The sequence below is a fragment of the Cylas formicarius genome, unplaced genomic scaffold (assembly GCF_029955315.1).
Source record: "Cylas formicarius isolate icCylForm1 unplaced genomic scaffold, icCylForm1.1 PGA_scaffold_6__28_contigs__length_40554024, whole genome shotgun sequence".
Lineage (NCBI taxonomy): Eukaryota > Metazoa > Arthropoda > Insecta > Coleoptera > Brentidae > Cylas > Cylas formicarius.
This window is the reverse complement of record NW_026844347.1, coordinates 2,301,475-2,328,949: the sequence shown is the minus strand read 5'-3', so window position 1 is coordinate 2,328,949 and position 27,475 is coordinate 2,301,475. Positions and strand designations below refer to the sequence as shown.

The following is a 27,475-nucleotide window of genomic DNA, read 5'->3' as shown; positions in this document are numbered from 1 at the left end:
CGAACACTTCGGAACGCGAGCATTGAAGATGCCAAGTGAGATTTTGGCGAAACGTCTGCAGGATTCCAGTCGGATGCAAGATTTGCAGGATTCCAGTCGGATGCAGGATTCCAGTCGGAGTTCAACGAGCGAACGGATGATATCCCGGAATATAGTGTCATCATATATATATATATATATATATATATATATATATATATATATATATATATATATATATATATATATATATATATATATATATATATATATATATATATATAAATATATATATATATATATATATATATATATATATATATATATATATATATATATATATATATATATATATATATATATATATATATATATATATATATATATATATATATATATATATATATATATATATATATATATATATATATATATATATATATATATATATATATGTATATATATATATATACATGTGTTTGTTATTTTTACAAAAAAAGTGAGTATTTTAGAAATCGTAATTGTATCAATGTCCTTGAATAGGTGGTTTGAATTAATGTAATAAATGTAAATAAATAAATATAATCGTATTTATTCCAAGTACTTAACACTTTTACAAAAAAATGTGGACTATTTTATTAAGTGATTGACAGCACCATCTATAGACTACGTTAAAACTAGGCAAACAGTTCAAACCGAAACTAACCAAACTAATAACAAACCCTAGCAAACTAGCAAAAAGGTGATAGGGCATATTTGGCACGATCGTCATGAATATACCTCATCCAGTTTCTAGATTTTTGCCTTCAGAATTTCTGAAATCCACTTGTCACTCAAAATAAAGCTTTTCGAAATTGATGGCGTACGTAAATAAAGTTATTGTAACTATTTTTATTGAAAGTAGAACTAAAGGCTATCTATTTAAATGTTTAGCCCATCCTAGAGTGAATCATAAAAGTTATAATCATATAGCGAATATTGTAAATAAAAAAGCACTTAAATAATAGTTGGATTGAGTTATGAATAAACGCCTCACTCCTATTTTTATTTTCAGTTATTGGTTGTATGTGGGGGTGAGTGTGGGCGTGATGGGGCGAGGGCAGAGCTCGCCCATGGAGCTCGGCTAGAGTGGTGCGCCCCTGCCCGGCTGCTACTGCCCGGCCCCCCCTCTGCCGCCCTCACCCCGGCCTACGCATGGAGCCGGATAACCGGGAGTACCGATGCCACAGGCCCAAAGCTTTCGACAAAGTAAGTAAACCATATATACCAAGAATAGTTTTTTTTTAGTAAAAAAAATATGTGAAGTGATGGACGTAGTCTATGTTTAGTAATGTGAACAAAAGCTATTTGACAGATTCCCGATATAAAAATAGGTTAGGTTAGACTACTTGGCTTTTGATCACTTCACAAAACTTTTTGATAGATATATGACTGAGTATGTATAATTTGAAACCAACATTCAGACATTATTATGGTTTTTTTTTTCAGGAAGGATAGATACAATAGTTATAAGTTTTATTTCAAACCACCATGATCATTTGTTAAGTAAAATAAATTAGATAACAGGAATAGCCCTAAAACTTTTGCATTAAATACTTATTGAAAAAATCACAATAAGGCTGGTCAATTTTCAAATATATACATAATATACAATGTATTGCAGATTAATAAAAGTCTATTCTTCCCCATCGCAGCAATTGTCTTATTTTCTTGCTATTATTTAAAGATCTATCATTCGATCAACCACAATTTTTCTTCTTCTTATGACGTCACTTGCACAAAACATTTACATATTTCATTTTAAATATTTTTTTACGAACCAAATTCTTTTCCTTGAGCCCATACGATTTATATTGGTTTTATTTGACAGCGATATGGTGGGACGGTGTATTTCAATTATTGTGTAAATTTACTACAGCTAATAGTTTTTCTGTCATTCTGCAATATCATTTTCTAGTGTCGTACAACTAGGATTACCATGTGTAGGATAATCATCTACATTTAAGGTAATGAATGTTTTGTTCAATTGTGAGGGAGAATTATTTCATGTTTTTATTTTTTTTCTTAGCACTCTTAGTATATTATTATATATATGTCTGGCATACTAGTTCGCACGTTGATTTGTCATATTAAAAGCAATACCTTGTATATTTTTGATTTAGATGTTGGTCGTCAAGGATAATTATAGTTTTTTATCAAATTTTGCCAACAGGGTTCCACTCGTGGATCCTGTAATTCGCTTTTCGCAGTGGGCTCTGAAATTCGCATTGGGAAGCTCTTTAGTTTAACAACGATAGCTGTTATCATTTATTTATTAGGACCTTATTTTGGTCACACTTATTCAAAGAAAAAAACAGTAAAAAAAATCTTTCCAGTATATTTATTTGGCGGTGGGGCTGCTGGCATTTCTTGATTCGTAATATTTGAAACTATTATTGAGGTTTTTTTTTAAACAATTTTAGTATTATATATTGTTCTTATTACGCGTTGTTATTACATAAGAATGTTTATCAGAGATTGTTAATACAAAAAGGAAGAAACCCATTTTACACGTTTTAATAATAAACGTAGTGAACGGAAGTTTTATTGACCGTGAACAATTCAGGTCATGAGATCGATAAAATGGTAAATTATTTGTACAACCAACATCTGCGATAACCGAAAAATTAAACGTTGTAGGTTACAGGGTGATTCAGGTTGACTGCTCTATTAAAACTCTTGAAGAGTTGATATTAATTAATTATTAGCTTTACGGGAAATCACTTATTTTTGTTGTGTTACGCAGGCAGGTATATATGTAAATGCGAAAATGTGCGTCTTTGCCGAAATTCATTAATGGAAAACTTTTCGCGTTAAGCATTTAAAATTAATTAACCTATTTTTGTAAAGAAAATGTAATTTTTAAAATTCCTTTAAGGCAGAAAACCTTACGGGTGTTTATTTACAATTTTAAAGATGTTTCATACCACAGAAGTTATATACCAAAGTTGCACTTGCCGTTTCGCAAGAAATAGGAACTAAGAAACTTTCTTGTTAGATTTGCTTCATAGTAATTTTACTCCTAACGCCAAGGGTAATAAATTACTCGGCAGCATTAAATCCTATTGTTTAAGAAAATATATTTATTATTACTGCTTGTTGTTGATTCAATAATACGGGCGTCAACTGAAAATAAGAAAAAAGGTTTATATATAAACATGTTACGCCTTGTTACCGAGATACAGGGCGCCCAAGTGTCAAGATTTTTGTTTTCTTCTATAATTTTAATAATAATGAACTGAAATTTGGTACACTTAATACACTTAAAAAAATAGTTAAGCTTTTTTCCAATATATACAGGGTGAAATACTTTTATGGGAAAAACTCCATCTACCTAACCCTCTCGAACTATTTGTTTAAATTCTCTTTTTGATCGTGGGAACTTTTTGATTTTGAATATTTTTGGTGCCCTATACCGATTTGTAAATAAATTAGAAAAATTATTTATAATGAAACCATTATTTTTCAAACCTATTTTTTTACATTATTCTTATGAAATTATTAAACATACGAAAAAAAGGCAATGTTCTCAACATTGGGCAAGAAATGATCCATACCAATTCGCAAAATTGCATGAGCGTTCCAGGTTTCTTTAAATCTTGCACAGAAACATTATCGAGGAAAAGCGGTATTTCAAAAAAATATAGGTTGGTATTAAAAAGTACACAGGTTTAACTAATCAGTATTTAACGTTTTACAAGAAACGTAGGTTATTTATCTTTAATTAATATTTGTAATAAAATTCGAATCTGTATAAAACAGGACTACAATATTTCTAGAGTATCCTTTTTTTTTATTGTGTTTACTGACAATCCAATATAAATTGTAACAAAAAAGACATGTAAGCTCCCTCTGTTATCTATTGCTCTCTCATTCTCAATCGTCATGTAAATTTTTAAAGTAAATTTGACCGGCTTCGAAGAATCTGTTTTAGGTTGTTTCTGTATTTTCGAATAAAGTTACATTCTGCAGTACCTCATGACGATGCAGTCCACTTATTTTACAATTTACAGGCAATCATGATATTTAGTTAGGATCTAGTGTCCGTACGTCTCCCTGGTTTTACTACAAAAATTTATATTACGAGGTTGGTAAATTGTTGTTGATTTTAGGGCTAGTTAATTCACACCGGTTCTAGACTTATTCAATATGGTAAAATTGAAAATTATCTCTTTTTCTTGTCGGAAACAGTGAACGCTGTTGTGACAATAATCTGAATCCAGACAAAGTATGCAATTTTAAGAGTATGTTCAGACGCATCTTTGGATAGGTTTCTTAGAAGAAATGTTTTTTTCCATGGTCTATTTGAGCATCGAGTTTAATTTTTATTTTGGGCGAAATAAAGTTTTAGTTGCCTTGCTCTTGACGAACCCACACGATTCTAGTTGTTTCAGAAATGTAACTATTCTTTCATTTGGCTTCGATTTTGTTTAATTGTAATAAAGTATATTCTTTGATTACTAAAAAAGTATTTCAGAAAATGTGAAGTATCTTAGAAAATACTAATTAATTACTTAGTTATCGTAAAAACATAGTGTTTTTGGAGGATCCCAATTTCATCGTATGCAAGTTTACTGAACTGTCAGTAAACTGTTCCCAAGCAGGAATCAAGCTGAACCATGGTTAAGTAGCTACTGTTCCAGTTCGTTTGTTTGTTTGTTTAGTAGTAACCATTTCATCTGTCGTTTCGTTTGTCAATTCCCCCCCGGCCATTCGGCGTACATTAGCCGGATCGATAATGAATTCCCGCAATCCCAAAATCGCATTTCAAGTTTTCGGAATAACGGGTTTAACCGAATTAACACCATCGCGGCTTTGGTTTGTCACATCGATGCGGAAATTCCGGTTAAAATTTTAAATGGCATTGGCGTGCCTCAGCCGGGGACGTTATTGCTTATTACTCGGATACATCAGTAAGCAACGCGTGCAAACTCAAATTGTTCATTAAGTTACAGATAAAAATCGACCTGGGAGTCTATTTGAAATTATTTACATGTTCTCACATACGAGAATATGAATAGTGTCAAAGACCAATTTCATTTCATTTTATGTTAATCGACATTATTTACTCATCTTATTCTCTTTTGTTGTCGATGTCTCTATTTTGATCCAAAAATGACTTTTTAAGAGTACTGGACACTAACTAAAAATTAATTTAAAATTATTTTAAATTCACTGGCGACTAAAAGGCACTCACTTAATCTAAATAATCGATATCTTAATATCCTTATAGCAATTAAACCAAATTGCTTCGTAACATAGCGATTCACACATCATAATGAACAGAGTGAAAACCCCGAGGTTCCAATTTTAAATGAGAAGTTTGGGTTTCCATAATTTCCGAACGATTAGGTTCAATTCGTTATAGTATATAAGGCTCTACATAATTCCCATGCTCTATATAATTCCCATTAGGGTTGCTAACCACGGCGGACAGTTATAAATGGCGTGTCTCCCAAATACGCTGGCGGCTAGTTTGACACCAGATTGGGCCATCAGTTACTGATATTAATTTATAAAAAATTTGGGAATAAAAAGAATAGAATACAAAAGTTTTCTATATGTAAATTGCCTCAAAGATGCTCTTGAACTCAACGATCAAATTACACCCTCACAGACTTTTTGGGGCCGTACTTATCTGCAACAAGGTGGAACGTAACGGGACCGTCTCTTCTAGATAGTGCCGTTAAAAGATTTCGGCAAATTATATTCGGAAAGTTTCTATGTGTAATTCGACTCTGAATGATATTTGGTAAGATTTTTCGACAAAATTGTGTATATTATAATTGAATATTATATTATTATTATTATTGTGTTGTTACCTTTAGTTAACTTAAGCCAACATTAAAATAATTAATTTTTTTAATTGAATTTTTAATTTTAATTTAAGTTTTTTTGAATGAAAATTAGGTTTTAAAACGTTTATAACTTAGCTAAGTTTTTATGATGACAACTAATACAGAAAGTTTTTCAAAACAAATGGGTTGATTGCAGACAGACATTTTAATTTTTTTTAAGTTTTAGCTCCATTTTTCGTTTTCATTTCGTGTGTTTCTGCTGTTTGTTACGATCAGCTGGCTGAAATTGATGATACGTGAGCTTCGCCAAAGCGGCTAAATCCGAAAATCTGTTGAAATTGTTTGTATCTTAAATTCTGGTTATTTGCCGTTATAAAACTGATTATGATATAGCATTTTCCATTTAATCATGTTTAATGTTTCATAATTAAAAAAATGTTTTCTTCGTTAAAACATACTTTTAGCCAATATCCATATTTCCAACTATTTTAGAGAGATTCAACATCGACATTAATAATATTAATTACCCTTTATTATTTAAACAAATATTCTGAGTACAAAGTAACACAGGTGACTAGATCTAGCACCACTGGAAGGGAAAATGAAAAACAAAAGCATTTTAATCTCTCTTCAAACGAATTCTCTAATTTTTTGCCAAGTATGGAAGTCGATAGGGAGGAAATAATGTCGGGAAAGAGTTGCAGGTGTTAATTATTTTCAAAGGCCTCAGAAAATATAACATTTAGTATAGTTTCACTGTCAACACCATGTATATTTTTGACCTCTAATATTTTCCATCACATTTATTGAACAAATCGCCTGCGTTATTATGTACTCACATTATGTGCGCTCACGTGTATACTCAGTTTAAGTTAGACCCGCAAACCGCAATATAATTATTGAACGAAGTTAATTGAGTTTCTCAATGCGAGTTTTCAAAGAGTAACTGCGAACTCGCTTGCCATCGCATGCAAAACACTCAGCAAGCAGATAGCACTCTGATACATCAATCAATGTGGATCTCCGGCCAAAGCCGACATTATTATTCACCGCCTTGTAAATCACGAATCCGTTGATCTCTGACGATAACTTTTATCGGAAAGGGATTGCTTTAAATGCAGAGAAAATCTGGATTTCGCAATCCTGAATGTGAAATAGAGGATCCTAATCGTTACGAAACGAAATCAAGTTTACTTTTTTTGGTTTTACAGTGAATCTCATTGGTAGGTATGGGAGCAACACAACAACAGTTCAGTTTATTATTTCCACTTGTTTTACTATCAAAATTATAATAAACCAGGGTGTTTCACACAGGGCGATATTGTACATCCTAATTAAAATTACTACTCTTGTTCATGCCTGTGTCTAACCGCCAATGCAAATTTAAATTGCTTAAAGATGAGCCCAGTTTTTAAAAGTATTTATAGGAATTTATCGTCATGTCTCGGCTACGGCCATTTTGTGGCCGAAAATAAACCTTCTGGTACAGTTAGTATTAATCAACATGATCTTTGTTATCAAATTCGTCTTAAAAATTGTTCCAAGCCATTGCTTTTACAAATGCTCCATAAATTCATGTTACGCTTTCCGCTATAAAGCTTCGGGTATGTTAAATTGCACTCATTTCCCGCGCGTTCTGTTTCTGACAATTCCGGTTATTTTTTAGCTCACTAAAGAACAGGCCGTTTTGCTATACATTACAACACGAGTTATATACTTCATAGTCACTGCTATACGAAATTTGAATTTCGGACTTAAAGATATGCTCCCTATCCGTACATCCGTTTTTCGTGAAGATTAATGTTTGTTTAGTTTTGATTGTCGATGTCGTTATCAGAGTCGTTGCAATGGTTCAAAAAAGTCAAAGGACACTAGCGACTACATAGAGTGCAGGGAGAACTAAAAAAAGCCGGTCATTTAAATGCCTTCTTCATTCCAGTGTCCATAATTCTAGTTATTTTGCACTGCAGAGAAACGTTTTTTTTTAGTTTTGGTTTGGTTTTAATTCTGTAACTAAGGTTTTCTAAAATAACTTTTAATCAAAACTTTATGTTTTAAAAAACAATTTTTTTAAATCATAACCCAAGCTTTCCTGGGATAGTCCTGAACATTAAATTTTCTGTTTTCCAAATAAAGCACTAAATATTTTTTTTATATTTTTGTAATATCTTAATTTGTAGGTGTTATTTTTGGATGACCTTTAAAAAAATGGTCGCTTTAACATGCGAGGTAGACGAAGAAAAATCCAGTTAATCTTTTTGTACAAGCTAAGAGGCAATGTTAAAATAGTGTTATAAATACATAACATCTCGCTGGTGTTATTTAGCAAGAAAAACTGCGGTAACGGACTTAACATTTTGTGATTTCTGCAGGATTGTTGTATAATTTAAATCTGAATTACAACAGAATATTGGATGGTTGAATTTCAATCTAGATGATTCGAAAACAAAGTTCGTTATGATAATAAATCTGAATAACATTAATATCACAAAATGTTGATGATATTTTTCATTTAAAATTTTAAATTCTCTCGAACCTTGCTACTTCATGGGCTACAGAGTTGCGCATATACAAGTATCCCTCTATTTTTTAAGGTTAGAGCAGGCCTAAAACCGCGAAGCTATTTCAACCTCACCGGTTGTTTTGGCTGGTGCTGGTGCTTTAAATTCAAATATGTTACCAAGAGAAAGTTACCAAAACTGGTGTAAAGCCTTGTTCTTTTGACAATTGACAATTGACATTTCATTACTGTAGAGATTAGAGCATTTGTGTCTATAAACAACACACTCCAGTGGCTCCAAAATACATTGATCATTGAAACATTGAAACTTTGCCATGGCCAAGTAACAGTCCTGACATCAATCCAATCAAAAACATATGCGAGGTAATGGTAAAACGGCTGTATCAAAGAAATTTCATGCCACAAAACAGCGAAGAGCCATGGCATGGTATTTAGAAAGCATGGCAAATGTCGCTTGAAGAACACTTCATAACTCCTTTCATGACCATGAACCGAAGACTTCAAGCTGTGATTCATGCGGATGGAGCTTGCACAAAGAATTAAATTATTTCCAAGTGTTTCTTCTTGTCTTCAGTCAATCCACCATACCACACTCCCATTCCTCTGTACAGTATTAGAAATATGAACAATGAAGTTTGTATGACAAAGACATAGTGGCCTATCAGTTTTTTATGAAACCAGCCGTTCACAAAATGATTAAACAACTTCTACAGACAGGTTGTAACCACAATTGAGAACTTTTGAAAAATATTGAACTTGAACTGAGGTGGCTTTTACTTGATGAAAATCCATTTATCAAAATAAATAAGAACTAAAAGTGCAGATTTTCACGAAATTATATATTATGACATGACAATTGTTTCAACAACACCGTGTCTTTATCAAATGTGACATTTGATAAAGACGCGGTGTTGTTGAAACAATTGTCATGTCATAATATATAATTTTGTGAAAATCTGAACTTTTAGTTCTTATTTATTTTGATTGTAGGAACTATACAATTCTATCCGATGTCCTATGAAGTCTCTTTTCACGTTACATTGGATAAAAAAGAACAGTTCGTTTGGTTTCGTTCCCATTTCGATGACTGGACGGGACTGTTTTTGATTGTATTTGTTTGGAAGCCCAACGTGTAGAACGAATATTACATTTAATAGTACTTCGCCTTTCCCAAAATATGAGATTTTCCACACTACATTTTGCGACAAGTTAATATGGGTTTCGACCTCTTATGCCATTTCCATAAAAGCTGTCAACGTAGCCGTCACCTTTGCTTTAACTATCACTACTGCAGATCAGAAGTAACGACCAGGCGAATTTGATCAAAATGCTGGCCAATATTATTTATCTTAAAAAAGTATCTAAAAATGATGAATAATGAATTTATTTAAGAAAAGTATGATAATGCAGTACTTTACACTATTATTCCGCTACAGGTAAAAATATACAGTGTGGTCGAAAAGTCGTACCTAAATTAAATACTGATTAATAATTTTTTTTTAGAATGACGTTAGAACAATTTTAATTTAGTTTCTTACTTGTTCACATTTTTACGTAATTCATTTATTTTTCAGTGACAGTTATTAAAACTTATTTTAACAACATCAACAATGTGTATTATTGAAGGAAAACATAAAACAGTTATAACTTTCTTGAATTATGATAATGTATATGTAATTACAAAAACAATATTACAAAAAGATAATAATAAATATTTTAGAGCAAAGGGGTAAAAACGAAGATGAGATATTGATATTTGAGTACTTTGAGTGTTAAGAATTTCGCAAGTATAATCTTATTATTTATAAATAGGCAGAACTTTTTATGACAAGTCTTTTTATGGACTATTGAAATTTGTACAGTTGCGTCTATGAAAATCTAGTACAAAAACATATCTCATAACTCCTGATCTATTATAAAAAAAATCTGATTAGATACCTAATAACTTTCTGTGTCACAAATTTTTAAAATGACACAGGGCAAACACAGGTTTTAGACTGTCATGTACGTTCAAATACAGAAACTCTTAATTATCTCCGAAACTGCCAATATGTTTCGGGACTTTTACGCGGCAAAAGCGGTGTTGCGAAGCTTAATAATAAAAACAAAATTTTAAAATTACGAGACCTTACTAAATTGGACATGCGCAATTCAGGCAACAATAATGGCATTAAAATAACAAAATGAGGACGTGTCACGTAAAAGCTGTACATCTGGCAACATTCCCATTAGCATTTTTGAATTTCGCATGTTCAAAAACCATACAATAGTAAATTTTACCAAAATTAAAAATATATACCAGCACTGACAGAACTTCTTAAAAAATAGGTACCCATTAAGATCGCAAATTATCGCATAAACAAGAAAATATGTCTTTTTAAGTACATATTAAATAAGAGTTCTATGCTAATTTGAAAATTGAAAATTTAAAACAATTCATTGATGATAATAATTGCATAGATAATAATAATGATATGCTTGTACTTATTATTTTTCAATCACCAACTTTCGAAGAATTACACACGGATGCACTCTAATTAAATGAATACAAATTAATAAACTTTCAAGTTTCAATAACAATATGGCCGGTAGCAACGCGAGTTAAAACAAAAGTTTGTTTATTTATAATAGACAGGTAACTAGATTACTGAAATGTAATGAATTTAGCTCAAGATTTTTAAGTTGGAGTTTCTGACTTCTGGCCAGCTTTTGAAAATTCGCCTGTGTGCGGCGTCCAAACGCAATAGGTAACAACACGTGTTTGTCTGCAATCAGTAGCGCCACCATCGGAGAATAAATTCGAAAATGGAATAGACACAAAACATTAAAAATAAACACTTTTCTGTGTAGTACAAAAAATTGCGGAAATTGTATGAATTATTACCCGTTCCAATTTGAGTTGCTATGGCGATTTATTGGCGAAAATTGCCGTTTATACCGATAAACTGGTTCATATCGGTGCAACCTGTAAACGCTGCGATACGATAATTGACACATACGGCGGGTAGAATTGAAATTCCGTGCCGACAATCACCCCCACGCAGGCAAACGGCAAATACCCAAAAGTTAAATTGTATGGAAATTGGTTCATATTCGAGGCTCATCTGCGTCCCTTTTGTCCCACGTAGGTGACGCGCAGGAGTAATTGCTAGAATACGAAGGAGCTCTCGAGACGAGATCCGACGACGACAGACCATTAATTAACGGCCGTTTAACAAACTAACTTGATACAAGTCCCTTATCATCTTTTCTTCGATATTAATTCGCGGATGTCTGCCGCGTTCGTTATCTGTCAGTAATATGCCGCTATCATCGAGATTAAACATTGGGAGGGAAAAATATTTACTCAAAACACAATTTTACACGTATATCTATAAATTCCGGATACTCGCCATAATTCTAGACTAGTGGGAACAAAGTTTGTAGGAATGTTTTTGATTCTTATTTGAGTTTTAAGCATATTTTTGCAAAAACTCTTACTATTTAACGAGTTAATTTATTTTTTGTCGTAAAAAACTAAAGGGATTCTATAATATGAAACCAAATACGAATAAATAGAAATACCTATAAGCTGATTAATATCTAATGTCCAGTTTGAGTTTAATTGCGTTTTATTATTAATGTTATATTATAATTTTTAAATGAACTTCGTGATGTAGCAGGCAGACATAAAATAATAAAATATTATTGGAAAATATTTTTATGCCAAAAATTAAACTCATTAAGTGGAGTCATGTGGGGAAAGTGTGCGCAGGCTTATTATTTATAAAACCGTCGACAGTAGAGTAGGGGAATCAACTGCCTTCAGTAGTCACTACGACGTTGGACAAAAGACTAGAGTCTTGTCTGGCAAAGTTACGTAGTTTTAGTAATATTGGTAAGTAAAAATTTTGGTTATTATTCTTACGATTTTTTCCAATTTAGAATCCAAATACTTTTATATTTATGTAGCGGTAATTAGTATTAATTATGTCCAATTATGCTCGTTTATATATCTAATTTTATCAGCTATACATCAAAACTTGGTAGAATGACGCAAAAATGTGTAATTTTAAACTAAATCTGTAAAGGCTATTAGGGTTAAGTGTACGCATACGGTTGTGGGATAAGAGTACGCATATTTTAATGCGTACTTTACCCCGATAGTGAGTTCTTTGTGTATCGACACTCGTTGTTATTTGTTTCAGGTTATACTTATATATTTCTTAAAAAAAACTACAATGCCTCGAAATTACAAGCGGAAGGCTCCACACAGGTCCGTTGTTACCCGTGATCAATTTGATGCTGCTAAGCGATTGATTGCCGAAGGTTTAAGTAAAAGAAAAGCAGCTGAACAGGTTGGAATGAAAGAGAGTACTCTCAGGAAGCGATTAAAATCTGATTCAACTGCTCTAAAATTAGGAAGATTTACTTCAACTTTCACAAGTGAGCAAGAAAATGAAATATATAATTATTTAAAAAAATGTGATGATCTCTATTATGGTCCTAATATGACAACTCTAAGAACATTGATCTACGAGTATGCTGAAATAAATCATATTCCTCATCGGTTTAATCAAAAGTCGAAAATGGCTGGACGTGATTGGGTGTATGGATTTTTAAAAAAAGCACCCTGACTTGAATTTACGACAACCCACGTCAACTAGCATAGCTAGAGCAAATAAAACTGAAAATTCTAAAAAAAAAACAAAGAAGAATACTACTACCAAAGATAAGGCTGTTAAAGTTAAGGCTAGTCAGGAAAATATTAATGATTTTAAGGAAAATGATGATTACTGTGCATTGTGTGGTGAAAAATACGTTGATCCACCTACAGAGGATTGGATTAAATGTAGCTTATGTCATAGCTGGTGGCACTCATTATAAAACTGGTGCTTTCATATGTGATATATGTTCTAATAATTAAGATTTTATCATATTCGTTAAAAACGATCTCATTTGAATTTATCTCTATTCAAAACTGTTAACTACTCGAAGCCTTATTCTCGATAAAAATCAAGTTAAACAGTATTTGTCAAAAATTATATATTTAATATATAAATATAAAAAATGAAGTAAAAAATGATAAGTATTGATAAAAAATAATATTTATAACATTAAATATGGTGTAACTATATGTAACAAGTTATGGTTTAAATTATTACAAATGCGCACACTTACCCGCAGTGCTGCGCACACTTACCCCAATATTGGGGTAAACGTGACTAACATTTATTTTATTTTATTTCTTTAATTACAATTAAGTAAATTGAATTTCATGTTACGTAATTGTTAAATCAATAAATCCTTTAAATAAATACTTTTATTTCAATTTATTTTGTACAATTGTTACAATTTTATGACCATAGAAAAAAAAATGCGCACTCTTGCCCCACATGACTCTAAGGTTTAATAGTATATTATGCAACAAGTTTGACAAATCACTTTAGTCACCACTTTAGTCAAGGAGTTAATTAAATAAACACTTCACTTTTTAAGAAATGATGTTCCGGTTTTCTCGATTCAACATTTTACGTTCATCATCTGATCTGTGTTTTCTGACCTTATTTAACTGAATGCAATTTGCCTAAATGTTTGGAACAATAATTGTAGACTTTCTGCCCTCTCAATAACAAGTAACGCGCTATCTTGGTATACCATGTGAAAGCCTCCAGTTTGTCGAACTTGTCGATTATAATAAGAAATATTTTAAAGTGTAAATCATTAAGCTAATTAAAGTTTTAAAATGTTTTTTTCAGATACGATGTGTTCCAATTTAGATGGTTAGTCTATTTCCTGGGCAAATAGTAATAAAAGCGACAACTCACAGGCCTTCGTTTAAATGGGAGTTAAATTTGTCTCGTTCGAGAATAAACTGTGTTTTGGAAAAGTTTTAGGATGACACTGGTTTTATAATCTTAAGGTCCAATTATATATAAAAAAACCTTCCAGAGCAAGTAATACTAAACGATCAGCGATATACTTTAATATTTTCGATTTCACTCTATAGGGTTTCTGTTTCCGCCAAAATCATATCACATTGAAAACGTTTTTGACATTAATGCACTGATATAGGAAGAGCGAATGAGGTGGCTGATAGTTCGTGTAGGAAAGTGTTATTATATGTTTTTTGAAACGTTCGGTATTAACAATCGTTTGAAGCATATTGAATTGACCAAATTTAAAGTATTCTCATAAAAAGCGACTCAAGCTATATGTACCCTTGTTTAACCGTTGTGTTTGAAATTCTGACAAGGATTTACCGATTTAATACTGCCTTCTGCGTGGATTTCTCTGCCTACCAAAATGAATTATTTTGCAAAGGATTCTCCTAAATACTAGTAACCATCATATAGCTATTAGGTAATACAGGGATCGTAAATGCGGCAAAATTAATAGATACCAAGGGTGGAACTCCGTAACCGAAAGCGATACCGATAGACACACAATATTTTTCAACTTTTTCGTGAGTTTTTAAGCGATTTGCAGAGATTTTATGGCTGTGTCTTAGTCCCCATATTCATAACAAAAAATTCAAAACAAATACCAATCGGAAAAAAAAACGAAAAAACCTCTATCAAACCGAAAAGTATCCAATACACGTTTTGTCATCACCAAGGTATGTACAGCTCCTCCACAACATATTTTTTATGTTGTTTATACTCGTATTTTCATATGTTGCTGGTCTCAAAAATATCAGCATATTCATTCTTTCAGTTCCCTCTGCCGTGCATTCAACCTTTCCGTTCCATTATTGAGGCAAGTCTTTGCTTATTTCGAGGAAATATTACCATTTTAGGGGGACTTTGGATAGTTCTTCTGGCGCAACAAATCAACCTTCTAATACTTTTAAGCGGCTGCTCATTCGCGATTAGGAGATAAATGAGAGTTTCCTCGTCATTTAAACACAACCTACGTCTCGACTGGATACTACGTAATATGGAGGTCCCTTCTTAGGTGGCAGTGTCCTGTCAGGATGGCGTAGTCCCGTGCTACCTAGGCTAAGAACCTATGTCGAGCCTGAATTTTAGAGGGTTCCGCAATTATCTCGTTTAGGTCGCCCCAAAAATCTGGCGATAGTCCCATCTACGCCCTCCTACTGCGTCGAAGAAGTGCTGAACGGTTTTTTTACTTCCAAAAAGGCCGTTTTTTTTAGAACGATCGCAGCTCGTTATGAGCAAGAATCATTTCCGTGGATTTCCCTAACAAATACGATGTTCGTTACCTTAGCCTTTGTACAACGACCCTTAAATACAGTTTTGTCGATCCCTCATTCTTTTTCAACAATGGCAATATATGTAATAGCTATACGCTAAACTTACAGATTTATATAATATAGCTGTTTGGGCACTCAAGTAAAAAATACGGGTTCGTTCGAACTGTCGAAAATATTTCGTGTCATGCGGTTGTCTGACAAATGTCATGCGTGATTGTTGCTATAGATTCTACGATAAACAGATGTATACTGCTTATTCCTTCACATAGAGATTTAATTTTTCGTGACTACAAACATTTTCTACGAAAGAAAACATAGCAATCATTCATTTGCTGTTTTGTCTCATCACACACGTATTCGGGTAGAATTGACTGTTACGTTATACGCCAAGCTCTTACCAACATGCGACGACAAGCTAGCCAAAAGAGACGGGACTGCGAGGAAAAACCGCTAGCAAAATTTTTAAATAGCTGAATTTAACGTTGCCTAGGATTTTATTAGGCAATGCATAGGATCATAAGCATTGCATTGGGATCATAATTTTAAATCCTCTTTGATATTTGTGGCACATTGTAAGGAGTTGGAATATGCTCCCTCTTCGTTTACTCCAAATACTAGTGTCGTGCAGTTTAATATAACATAACGCAATACAAAATTATATCTGTAAAATCACAAGAAATAACGTCTAACAATAAAACAATTATATCCACATATATATTTGCATGCTTAGCACATAACAATTATCGACTTGAGTGCCCGTTCCCTGTTAGAGTTTGCAAAATAATGTCGTGGTGATTGCAACGAATGTAAACATAAACATTTTAAGGCAACAAGTGACTCACTAATTAACCACATAAATTACCAATGCACCACAAACAAACTTAAATATGAAGTCTAAAAGAAGCCAAATTTTCAAAGAAACTTCTATAGGCTAATGTACTATTTACAAACCTTCTGAATTCCTCCTGGGTCGGTTGTTTATAAATCAAACTTTCTGACGCTTGGGAAATCATCCTGTTGGCTTCTTCAGAGCTTGGCTTGGCTTATTGAAACTGAAACGCGGGTGGAATCCAGAAGATTTGTAAATAGTCTAAAAGAAGCTTTCATTAGCGCATTTCCTCTGAACTAGCGGACCCATTTCTCTTGGTTTGGTTTTGAAATTTTGTGAAAGTAAACAGTCCAGCGCCATTATGTACGTTCCATTTTAAATACCAAATTTTTAGTTATGATTAGCACGATAGTACAAATTAATTCCTGATTACTATCCATCCTGCTTAATTATACACCATGATTACAACTGTTAATGCAATCCTATACTGAATTAAAACCATTATAGCATTATAGCGGAAACTAATTATTTTCCTTAACGAGCTGTTAATCTGTACACATATCGGATGTGGCTTATATATGTAACGCTCAATTCTAGAGTAAAGCACAACTCCAACTTCCAGCGGCATAAAAGGGATATTATTGGAAACTCTTGTCTGAATTGAAAAATGAAATGGATTTTTGTTATTCTTCTAGAGGGTTCCCGGTAACTTATTTTTAAAAATCGGATATAACAATTGAATCTATCTGGATTTAATAGTTTAGATGCGATGAAAGGCGAGTAACAAAATGATTTTTAAAGCAACAAGCGGGACTACGGATCTCTATTGATTGGGTTTCCTAGCGCAAGCGGGAAATTTATTTGGGTCGTTTTTTAGATTTTTTTAAATCGGAAACGTATTTTGGTTGTATATACCTACGTCTTTTCTTAGTTGAGGTACTTACGGTGCCGCGGGCATAACTTGGCTTATTCAGCCGATCAGGAGCTTTTCTCTCGATTGCTCTCAGGTGCCGAAAAGACTTAATATATGAAAATAGTTTAAGGACATCTCATTTACATTAAACTAAACTTTTTATTAGGCAAAAAATGCGTAATGTTCTTGATACGTCTTGATATATATATTAGAGCTATTGGAGAGTATTGTATTGTACTCTATGACGAACCTGACCCACTTCGAACACTGTTTTCGCAGCGCGAGCATTGAAGATGTCAAGTGAGATCTTGGCGAAACGTCTGCAGGATTGCAGTCGGAGTTCAACAAACGAACGGATGATATCCCGGAATATATTGTCATCACGACGTCTATCAATTTATTAATTTATTCGAAATTATCTAACCAATTAGATGGTCAATAAAAATAACAAGAAATTTGATTGTGATATAACAACCTTCTGAACAGATATCTAATATGATATTGAGGTCTAGCAAATCCGGGTTACTACAAAAAGCTGCTCATATGGTAACGATATTCCGCAGTTCTGCTGAACATATACGTAAAATGGATTTGGAAACGGAAGTACTTAGACTTGCTTAAATTTGAATAGTAGTGATCGGTTTCAGGAAAACAAAGTCAACGTTTGATTTTTGGCCAACGTTTCGTTTTATATGTTTTAATTTCATTGAAGTTTCAATGAAGAGTGACGTGACGTAAAGTGCATACATACTGGATGTCTTTTTAAAAATCTATAAAATTAATAGTCAACATCGCGTTTTCCTCCAAAACAGAACACTAAAATCGGTATCGACAGAGAAAAAAACACACACAAACAAAAAATGAACTTCAACTCACAGTGATGAACGGAGCGACACTAAATGTTTTTGTTTGATGTTTTACTAGGATATAGAAGACAGTTTCGAATTGACGGAGACTGTCGCAATTGAGAGTTTTAATTGCGCGATATTACCACCCTAGAAAGCATCTTCATATCATGGTGGTTGTCGACGCCATCGTTTTTAGAAAAGAATGAAACTGCTATTAACTGGAAGACGATGATTAACGAGGAGCTTAATCTGTTGAACCCGAAATCATTACACAGTTATAAAGGACGGTAACGCACCCCAGAATAGAAAGGCAACATTCAGAATCAAACATTTATCTCTAACAAGCAAGTTTCTATCACCAGAAAATATGCTTTCTGCGACCTTTGTTTGCAGATCCAAAAACCCTTTTAAAAATATTTATTTGGTTATGTAATTAAAAAAAAACTGTAAAAAAATTACTCATAGAGTTTAAACACCAGCGTGTTCCTTTATCCATTCTCTAAAAACTGAAACTCTGGTAAAGTAACCGGGATAAATATATGATGCACATATGCCTGCGGAAACTATTCCAGCCAGTTTTCTGTTAATAACTGCTGGTCCACCAGAATCACCATAGCAAGCTCCGGGTCCATTTAGGCTAAGACAGAGTATAGTGTCGATACCGTCCCCACAGGATACGACTGTAGAATTTATTGCACGTAATGGATATTTATAGCTGGTTACATTGGGTGGCATTGGGTCAAATGGTGAGTACGTCACTCCCCAGCCTGATACTGTTGCAACTTCTCCTGCCAAATGTACTGTATCGGCATCATCCACTTGAATTGGTATAGCATTTGAAACATTTACTGCTGATTTCAGAGAAATAATAGCGATGTCATAGTTTAGATTGACTTCTCCTTTTGGTATGTCATATAAGTCGACAGCACTAGCATAAATTTCTTGGCCGCCTTTTTCCCAGTCCTTACGCTTACGCTGTATTCAGATAAGTTTCCGTTTGTTTCTTCGGTCCAACAATGATTCGCCGTAAGTACCTTCGTAGAAGAAATAAGAGATCCTCCGCATACTTGCTTGCCTTGGAATAAAATTGCCACTTGTTATGGTACTTCTGAAATGTCCACAAGTTCGCCTCCAATAATCCTGGTTCCCGGATTAAGATTTTTGGGCGCGACTGAAAATTTGTTAATTGCCTCACTAGGTTTTTATTTTATATTGATAAATTTCAATTATAATGAAGGGTTTTTGCATCGGCCCTTCGATTTTTATATATGATGCCGAAATTACAGGGATCTCAAAAAACAAATGTATTATTCAGATAAAATTGTTCTTTCTCACATGTAAATCTTTTGAATATGTATTTCGTTTTCTTTTACTTTATATTATACTTTATTTGTTTAATTTTCGTGAATTTATCCAGTAGTTACTAACAAATGTCATCTTACCAAAGCAATGCACAGAAAAAAATAAAATTATAATTAAACCCAACATTTTTGCGTTAGTTTTAAGCTACTTAGGGCATAAATTTTGAAGTTGAATTTGTAACGTATGTCTTTTATATATAATTATTCGATAACATCCAAGGTATCCTAAGTACTGGAGATAAATTATTGTGCGATCTTTCTAGAAGATTATTATATCAATGAAAAGCCGGAAACATGTGCTTAACGAAACAGCGATCGATCCATGTTGATGAAAATGATTTTATTTTCAAGTAATACAAAGTCTAAAAAACAGGTTGGAGTGGATAACAATATAAAATATTAAAAGAAGTACCTTTTAAATCTATCCAAAGATAAGAAACAGCACACATTTTAAATAATATAAAAAATCTAGAAGTAAAAAAGGTCTAAAACTAAGGCAGGGAAGGAGCGGCCAAATTACAGGAAAAGTCCAAAGTGGCTCACTACAGTGTTTAACTAAGAGGACATTTTAAAGTAACACTTGGGACATACATCTGGTCAGTACATAATTGGGTAGTTTATGATGGGCAGTAGAAGAAAGTCTAATTTTCAATATTTCGGATATTCAACTACCTGAACTTGCCACATTAGTTGTTACCAGTTGAAAAATTAGATGAGAATCGTTCATTCGCAAATGTTATTCATTGCTAACACATTGCAATGCATTGCAAGCATTTAGCTCGTCGAGAGCTTTTTGGAATCGCCCGAGACTCATTTCTGTTAATCACAATAAAATAATCCGACTTCTTATATTTTGATTTTCAGATAAAAAAAAAGATTTATAAGTAGTTAGATACGATTTAAGAACATGTACAGATTAAAGCAATTCTAAAATCCAAAACAAATATTTTCTCTGCGCACTTCACTGCTTCGTTACGATTATAAAGATTAGCAGTTTTGCATTTTTGCGTCTAACGGACCTTGCAGTAATCATATATCCAAGAAAACTGCCTAAAGAATAACTTAACCAAGCTACATAGTTTCTCGTCAGATAAAATAAAACAATTAGGGATATCTACACCTATACCAAATTATTAAAATCCAAATTACTTGCAGAAAATTTGCGTTCCGAATGATAAAATTAAACTGTGCGTGCGGGAACGCAATTGAGAGAATCCTTCGATGAAAATGAACTGCTTTTCTTTTTGAACGATTTTTATTTGCACACTTGTACAAACCGAACAAATTTGCGTCTTAATTCGGGAGGTTTTTGAAATAGCTTCTGCAAGTTGCCCTAGCAAGACGGCGACTGGGGAGCCTGGCGCGCGGGTGCGACGTTGATGCGCAGCGAGGTTGCCGAATGAGAACGTTAGCGTTAATCGCTCGTTTTTTTAAACTTAAACATAAACTTTGATAGCCATTTCAATTTTTCTTTTTTGTAATATGTTTAAAATCTCATAGCAATTTCACCGTGTATTGTGGATTCGCTATCTTTTTCCTCCAGTTGTTCCCCTTGGGACGAGCTACTCTTTAGTCATGTTATATGCAATAGAAAATTTGGGTTATTAATGAACTTCTTAAAATGCTTCATTTTTCCTATTTCCATTTTTTTTTCGATTTGTCTCCATATCCAATAAAAATTTGAATTTCAATTCTCTGAGTTTTATTTACTTCGGTTACTGAGAGAAATGTAATTTTAAATTTAAGAATTTTACTGGTACTAGATACTGACCAGTTTATTTTAAAATTAAATTTCTCTTTTTTGTTATTTTGCTCATAAAAAATAAGAAATAGGTATGCCAAATGAATTATGCGTGAAATTTGACGGAGAATTCGATAATGCATTTAAAAAAAATGGGGACCTATTAAAAAAAGGAACTTGAAATTAACATCTACTTTTTGACCTATTTTGTATATTTTCTATTTACTACAAAAAATACCTGATTTTCAAATGATTTTTTCTATATTTTAGCCCTTCACTGTATACTATAACTATTATAAAGTATTATTGTGCAAGATAATATTCCAACTTTTTTTCCAATCTATAACAGATTTGCTACTTTCATTTAAAAATCTGACCCTTTACATCATGATAGTTGTCGGGTTTAGAAAAGGATGAAACTCCTATTCATCGTCTAACCATTAGGTTGAAGATGAAAAAATATTCAGCTTAAAGAACAGGGACGCACCGTAGAATAAAAAGAAATCAAAATCAACCATATATCTTTAACATGAAAGTTTATATCGCTAGAATATATCATTTTTTTCACTTGTGCTTGGAAATCCGAAAAACGTTTAAACAATAAATATTTAATGAATGTAGATACAATACACTGTAAATATTACTCAAAAGATTTAAACACCAGCGTGTTCCTTTATCCATTCTCTAAAAACTGAAACTCTGGTAAAGTAACCGGGGTAAATATATGAAGCACATATGCCTGCGGAAACTATTCCAGTCAGTTTGCCGTTAATAACCGCTGGTCCACCAGAATCACCATAACAGGCTCCGGTTCCATTTAGGCTAAGACGGAGTAAAGTATCGGCACCGTCCCCACAGGATACGACAGTAGAATTTATTGCACTCAATGCAACATGTACTGGGACCATAAGGGCTGCGTACGAACGGAGACTGGAAACACCGAATACGTAAATATAGAAAGAGGGGTAAGACAAGGATGCATACTGTCCCCACTCCTATTCAACGTGTACGCGGAGTCTATAATGAAAGCATCATTACAGACCTGCCCCGAAGGAGCTAAAATAAATGGGAACATTATCAACAACATAAGGTACGCCGACGACACCGTGGTGATAGCAGATTCGGAAGAACAACTGCAAACTTTGATGAGCATCCTAAATGAAGAAAGCTCAAGAATGGGCCTGGAAATCAATACCGCTAAGACCAAGACCATGGTATTTGACAGATCCTCACAGGGGCACATAACCAACATTATGATAAATGGTCTCAGACTTCAAACGGTGCAACACTACATCTACCTGGGCAGAGAAGTCAACAACCAACTGGACCACTCAAAAGAAATAAGAAGAAGAATAGAAATCGCCAGAACTGGATTTCTAAATATGCGTAAAGTGCTATGTCATCCGAGACTATCAATAACTCTCAGACTAAGAGCACTTAAATGCTACGTATGGGCTCTATTGCTTTATGGCTGTGAGACATGGACACTTAAGCAAGACGACATCAAGAAACTCAACGCATTCGAGATGTGGCTTTATCGACGTATGCTTCGGGTCAGTTGGACAAGCCACACAACTAACGACACGGTGCTACGTAAAATGAATACACGAGCACACTTGTACACGCTCCTTAAAATACGTAAAACCGCTTACCTCGGACACATCATGCGCCACACGCCATCATGCACGAACAGCTTCAGCTGATATTGGAAGGGAAGATAGAGGGTAGACGGAACATAGGCCGAAAGAAGAAATCATGGCTGAGAAATATCCGGGACTGGACCCACACCGATGGAAATGCCCTCATACATCAAGCCCAGAACAGAGAAATGTATGCCACAATGGTCGCCAACTTCAGCAGAGACGGCACTTAGGAGGAGGAGGAATGGATATTTATCGCTGGTTACATTGGATGGTATTTGGCCGGATGGTGAATATGTCACTCCCCAGCCTGATACTGTTGCCACTTCTCCTGCTAAATGCACTGTATCGGCATCATCCACCTGAATTGATATAGCATTTGACACATTTACTGCTGATTTTAGTGTAATAATAGCGATGTCATAGTTTAGATAGACTTCTCCTTTTGGAATGTCATATAAGTCGACAGCGCTAGCATAAATTTCTTGGCCACCTTTTTCCCAGTCTGTAGAACCTACTCTTACGCTGTACTCAGATAAGTTTCCGTTTGTTTCTTCGGTCCAACAATGATTCGCCGTAAGTACCTTCGTAGAAGAAATAAGAGATCCTCCGCATACTTGCTTGCCTTGGAATAAAATTGCCACTTGGTATGGTACTTTTGAAATGTCCACAAGTTCGCCCCCAATAATCCTGGTTCCCGGATTAAGATTTTGGGGCGCCGCTGAAAATTTGTTCATTGCTTCGTTAGTTTTTTTATCATGATATTAATAAATTGAATGGAAATGAAAAGTTTTTTTCGAAAACATTGTTGGTTGATTGATCGATTGATTTTTATTCCATTTTCTTTATGTGAAGCCGAATTGATTTCCAGAGGCAGATGTAATGAGATATTCAGATAAGATCGTTTTTTCAATAATGTAAATCTTAACTCTTAATTCCTAAACTAGAAATGGCATGTTTGCGTAGACCAGGTATGCTTTCATAAGAACAGTTCAAATTAAAGTTATCCAGAAAATTGAAAACGGAAAGAAGCCTTGTGTTTTCTTAGATTTATTTTCAATAATTAATTGTTAGTTATGCATTTTCCAATGTTTTTTTATTTTTAATTTGTCTGGTACTTAGTAACTACAAACGCAATCTTACCAAAGCAATGCACGGAAAACAATAGAATTATAATTAAACCCAACATTTTTCGGTGAGTTTTAAGCAACTTACGTTCTGACATTGAATCTGCAAAGTATGTCTTTTATATATAATTATCCGATAAGTAGATTTTATGATAAAATGGAAATATTGGATCCCAGATAGTGAAGATAAACTGTCGCGCGATCTTACTGGAAGATTATGATGCCAAATGCCATAAAACATGTTTTTGACTATACGGCGATCGATTCGTTGATGCGAATGATTTTATTTTTGAGTGACACCAAGTTAAAAATGTCAGGTTGTTATGTTGTTGTTTTTGCATGATATTTTCCAGTTAAAAGGTATTTCCAAGAATGATGAGCATTTGAAGAATTTTCAAATTATCTTAACGAAATAAGCAACAAATTAAATCGAAAAATTTCCAAAACGTCATTTCATATCACATATCTTGTAATTAGCTAGTTATTTTTGCGTGGTGTGCTAGACATATACCCACAGGGATAAACTGCGGTCGCTATAATAATCAATAAATTGTTATGTTCTCATTAGTTCTATATATAACTATATCTGTTATGAAATATTATTTTGCTGGGTAACATTGCAACTTTTAACGAATTTGGTATAAAATCTATTTTACTTTTACTTGTGAAAAAATAATTCACTGCGTTATCTTGTTCTGTATCAAAACGAAAATCCAATATCTATTTTTATCATTACAATAGCGTGCCAATAGCAAAGAAAACCTAGAATGTGCCTGAAAATGTTAAATTTTTAATTTTACCCCATATACCACAATCCAAAGCAATAAGTTAGATGCAGCCTTCGTTTCACAAAAAAGTAAGATAGAGTTACGCAAATCGCAAACTGGCAACTTATTTAATAAACGAGATAATCTTTAACAGAGCTGAAAATTGAACAAGTTACGTCTGTATATGCTCTCCGAATTCTCCTTGCATATCCGATAACATCTAAGAAGTTCTACCTATCGATCTGTGACAATCTTCAATTAAAAAAACAAAATTATAGTAACAAGAACTTTACTACATACATCTAAACTCCCGCATGTTGCCGAATCCATTCCCTAAAAGCAGAAATCTTGGTATAGGCTCCAGGATATTTCTCCGAACCGCATATTCCACTTGAAACAATACCAGCTAGTTTTCCGTTAATAACCGCCGGCCCACCAGAGTCACCGTAGCATATTCCGCCTCCATTTTGACGAATACACAGTATGGTATCTGGAGAATCTGAGCTATCTCCACAGGAAACGACGGTCGAATTTATTACACTTAGTGGATATTTACCAATAGTTACATTGGGTGGGATTGGTTCGAATGGTGAAAATGGTAACCCCCATCCTGATATCGTCACTACTTCGCCGTCAACGTATACCCTATCAGCGTCATCAAGCTGGATAGGAATCGCATTGGAAACATTTACCGCTGATTTCAAAGTAATAACAGCGATGTCATAGTTTAGGTAGACTTCGCCTTCTGGTACGTCGTATAAATCGACAGCGCTTGCATATATTTCTTGGCCACCTTTTTCCCAGTCTGTAGAACCTACTCTTACGCTGTACTCAGATAAGTTTCTGTTTGTTTCGTCGGTCCAACAATGATTCGCAGTAAGTACCTTTGTAGTGGAAATAAGAGACCCTCCGCATACTTGCTTGCCTTCGAACAAGATTGCTACCTGATACGGTACTTGAGAAATGTCGACAAGTTCTCCATCAATAATCCTGCTTCCTGGATTAAGATTTCGGGGCGCGACTGGAAATTCGTTAGTAAGTTTGGTTAGTTTTTTTATCTAATGGAAGTTAAAAGTTTATTATTAATTGTATAATTAAAAATAAGTTATTCCAGACTACTGAAAAATGGGTGCTGTTTACACAGGAACATTTCGAAAAAGTAAAAAATTAAAAGTTCCTCTGTCATGAGAGCCAACGTAGAAACTAGTAAATATTTTTGACAATTATTACCTCTGTATCGATCTTGCCGACAATTTTAAAAACAGAAGTGTTTAACAAATCATTTGTTATAGATAGCCTAAATTTTTAAAGCAGAAAATAAAAAGAAATTGTAAGCAAAATTAAGTATTGTATTGAATTTTCTATTGTCCATTACAAATTTGTCAAAATCGCCCCTTTTTCATGAACTCTGCGTGAATCTACTTTCAGGCTTTATTTTAAATTATATAATAATTGTTTCGCTTAATTCTCAAAGGTACTGTCAGTCTTTTTGATAATATTATATGCGCGGATGTAGAACTAATAAATAGCTTACCAAAACTATGCACAGAAAATAATAAAATTATAATTAAATTTAACATTTTTGGAATAGTTGTAGGCGACTTATGGCGAAATTTTGAAGTTGAAAATGAAAAATATGTCTTTTATATATAAATTATTAGATAAGAAACCCTATGATAAAATGGAAATTTGTTAAAAATACTCGAGATAAGAAAATTTGTACTTTGCGGATTAACGTAACTCAGCGGTTGATCGGTCTCCAATGAATACATTTATTTTATTTTCAATAATTCTCAATCCAATTCTGCTATCTTAACTCAACTTGATTTAGTTCAAACCAAATAACACTAAACGAGTATCTATTTTATACATAATTATGAGAAGCCTGGGATAAAATGAAAGCACTCAAGATAAGCAAGTTTTGCGTGATCTTACTTGAAGATTCACATAACAAATGTCGGAAATTTACTCTGGAAGATTTATTACTTATTGGCTACTCAACCAATCATCGGGTACGCCGCCTTCCGCGGTTGTTACCAATATATAGGATATAGCGTCTTGAAATACCCTAATTTACGCTGAACGAGCTCTTGTCCGGCAACGAAGAATCTAGTTAATTAGGCAACTGTACAGGGTTCGCAACATTCTTGGATGAAATATTTTATCATCATTTTATTCTTTGAGAAACGACAGTATCCACTAACAAAAGTGCATCGTGAAGTTCTCTGGATTTAATTAATATATTTGATCTGAAGATTACTGAATATGATATATTGGTTTATTGTTATAAAAACATTGAGTGGGTTTATTATTGGTAAGGATACATCAAACTTTGATAATGGATCTAATAAGTCACTAGGGTTAAGGCATAAACTTAATAAAATAATATACAGGTACTATGCTAGGAGTTATTTTTTGATCTAGGCATATTTCGTTTTACTTACACCATAGCGTTTGTTTGGAATCCGATTTTCACCTTTAAAAAAGCGCGAATCGTGCCTCTGCGTGCTCACAACGCGTAAGAACGGCTTCAAAAAATCGAGTTAATGTAGACTTTAAATTTGAAACTCATTTTTCAATCTCTTAAATAACGTTGGTTTCAGTAACTTTCAGTATCTATATTTTGTTTTGGCTTTTGCTATTTGATAGGCGCCAATTTTATTACTTTCATTCGTTGGGAAAATTTGCAGTTGTCAAATATTGGCGGTTTACAATTT

General features: G+C 33.5%; 3 protein-coding genes and 1 long non-coding RNA gene across 7 annotated transcripts in view; 2 read left to right on the top strand and 2 right to left on the bottom strand.

Moving 5' to 3' along the window:
* Positions 1–27,475, top strand: part of LOC132702830 (regulator of G-protein signaling 11) — a 161,104-nt gene that overhangs the window by 51,698 nt on the left and 81,931 nt on the right. For all 4 annotated transcript variants that reach the window (XM_060671641.1, XM_060671643.1, XM_060671640.1 and 1 more), the window contains exon 2: positions 1,034–1,227. In XM_060671641.1, coding sequence (XP_060527624.1) covers positions 1,174–1,227 — 54 coding nt within the window. In that variant the 5' untranslated portion in view covers positions 1,034–1,173. The remainder of the gene's footprint in view (positions 1–1,033; positions 1,228–27,475) is intronic.
* Positions 12,129–16,798, top strand: LOC132703377 (uncharacterized). Its single transcript, XR_009619069.1, has 3 exons — positions 12,129–12,214; positions 12,525–12,762; positions 14,076–16,798. It is a non-coding gene; the product is annotated as an uncharacterized LOC132703377 (long non-coding RNA).
* LOC132703556 (trypsin 3A1-like) lies at positions 22,972–24,069 on the bottom strand. Its single transcript, XM_060672882.1, has 2 exons — positions 24,008–24,069; positions 22,972–23,585 (listed from the first exon to the last, which is right to left on the bottom strand). The coding sequence occupies exons 1-2, from the start codon at positions 24,051–24,053 to the stop codon at positions 22,978–22,980; spliced, it is 654 nt and encodes a 217-aa protein (XP_060528865.1). The 5' UTR covers positions 24,054–24,069; the 3' UTR covers positions 22,972–22,977.
* On the bottom strand, positions 25,061–26,360 carry LOC132704139 (trypsin-3-like). Its single transcript, XM_060673950.1, has 2 exons — positions 26,293–26,360; positions 25,061–25,779 (listed from the first exon to the last, which is right to left on the bottom strand). The coding sequence occupies exons 1-2, from the start codon at positions 26,336–26,338 to the stop codon at positions 25,061–25,063; spliced, it is 765 nt and encodes a 254-aa protein (XP_060529933.1). The 5' UTR covers positions 26,339–26,360.

Bases quoted from the DNA above. Each gene is read 5' to 3' on its own strand.
- LOC132704139 (XM_060673950.1), bottom strand. From the start codon at position 26,338: ATGTTAAATTTAATTATAATTTTATTATTTTCTGTGCATAGTTTTG. The intron at 25,780-26,292 runs GTAAGCTATTTA...ACGAATTTCCAG, and splicing joins ATTTTCTGTGCATAGTTTTG to TCGCGCCCCGAAATCTTAAT.
- LOC132703556 (XM_060672882.1), bottom strand. From the start codon at position 24,053: ATGTTGGGTTTAATTATAATTCTATTGTTTTCCGTGCATTGCTTTG. The intron at 23,586-24,007 runs GTAAGATTGCGT...ACAAATTTTCAG, and splicing joins GTTTTCCGTGCATTGCTTTG to CGGCGCCCCAAAATCTTAAT.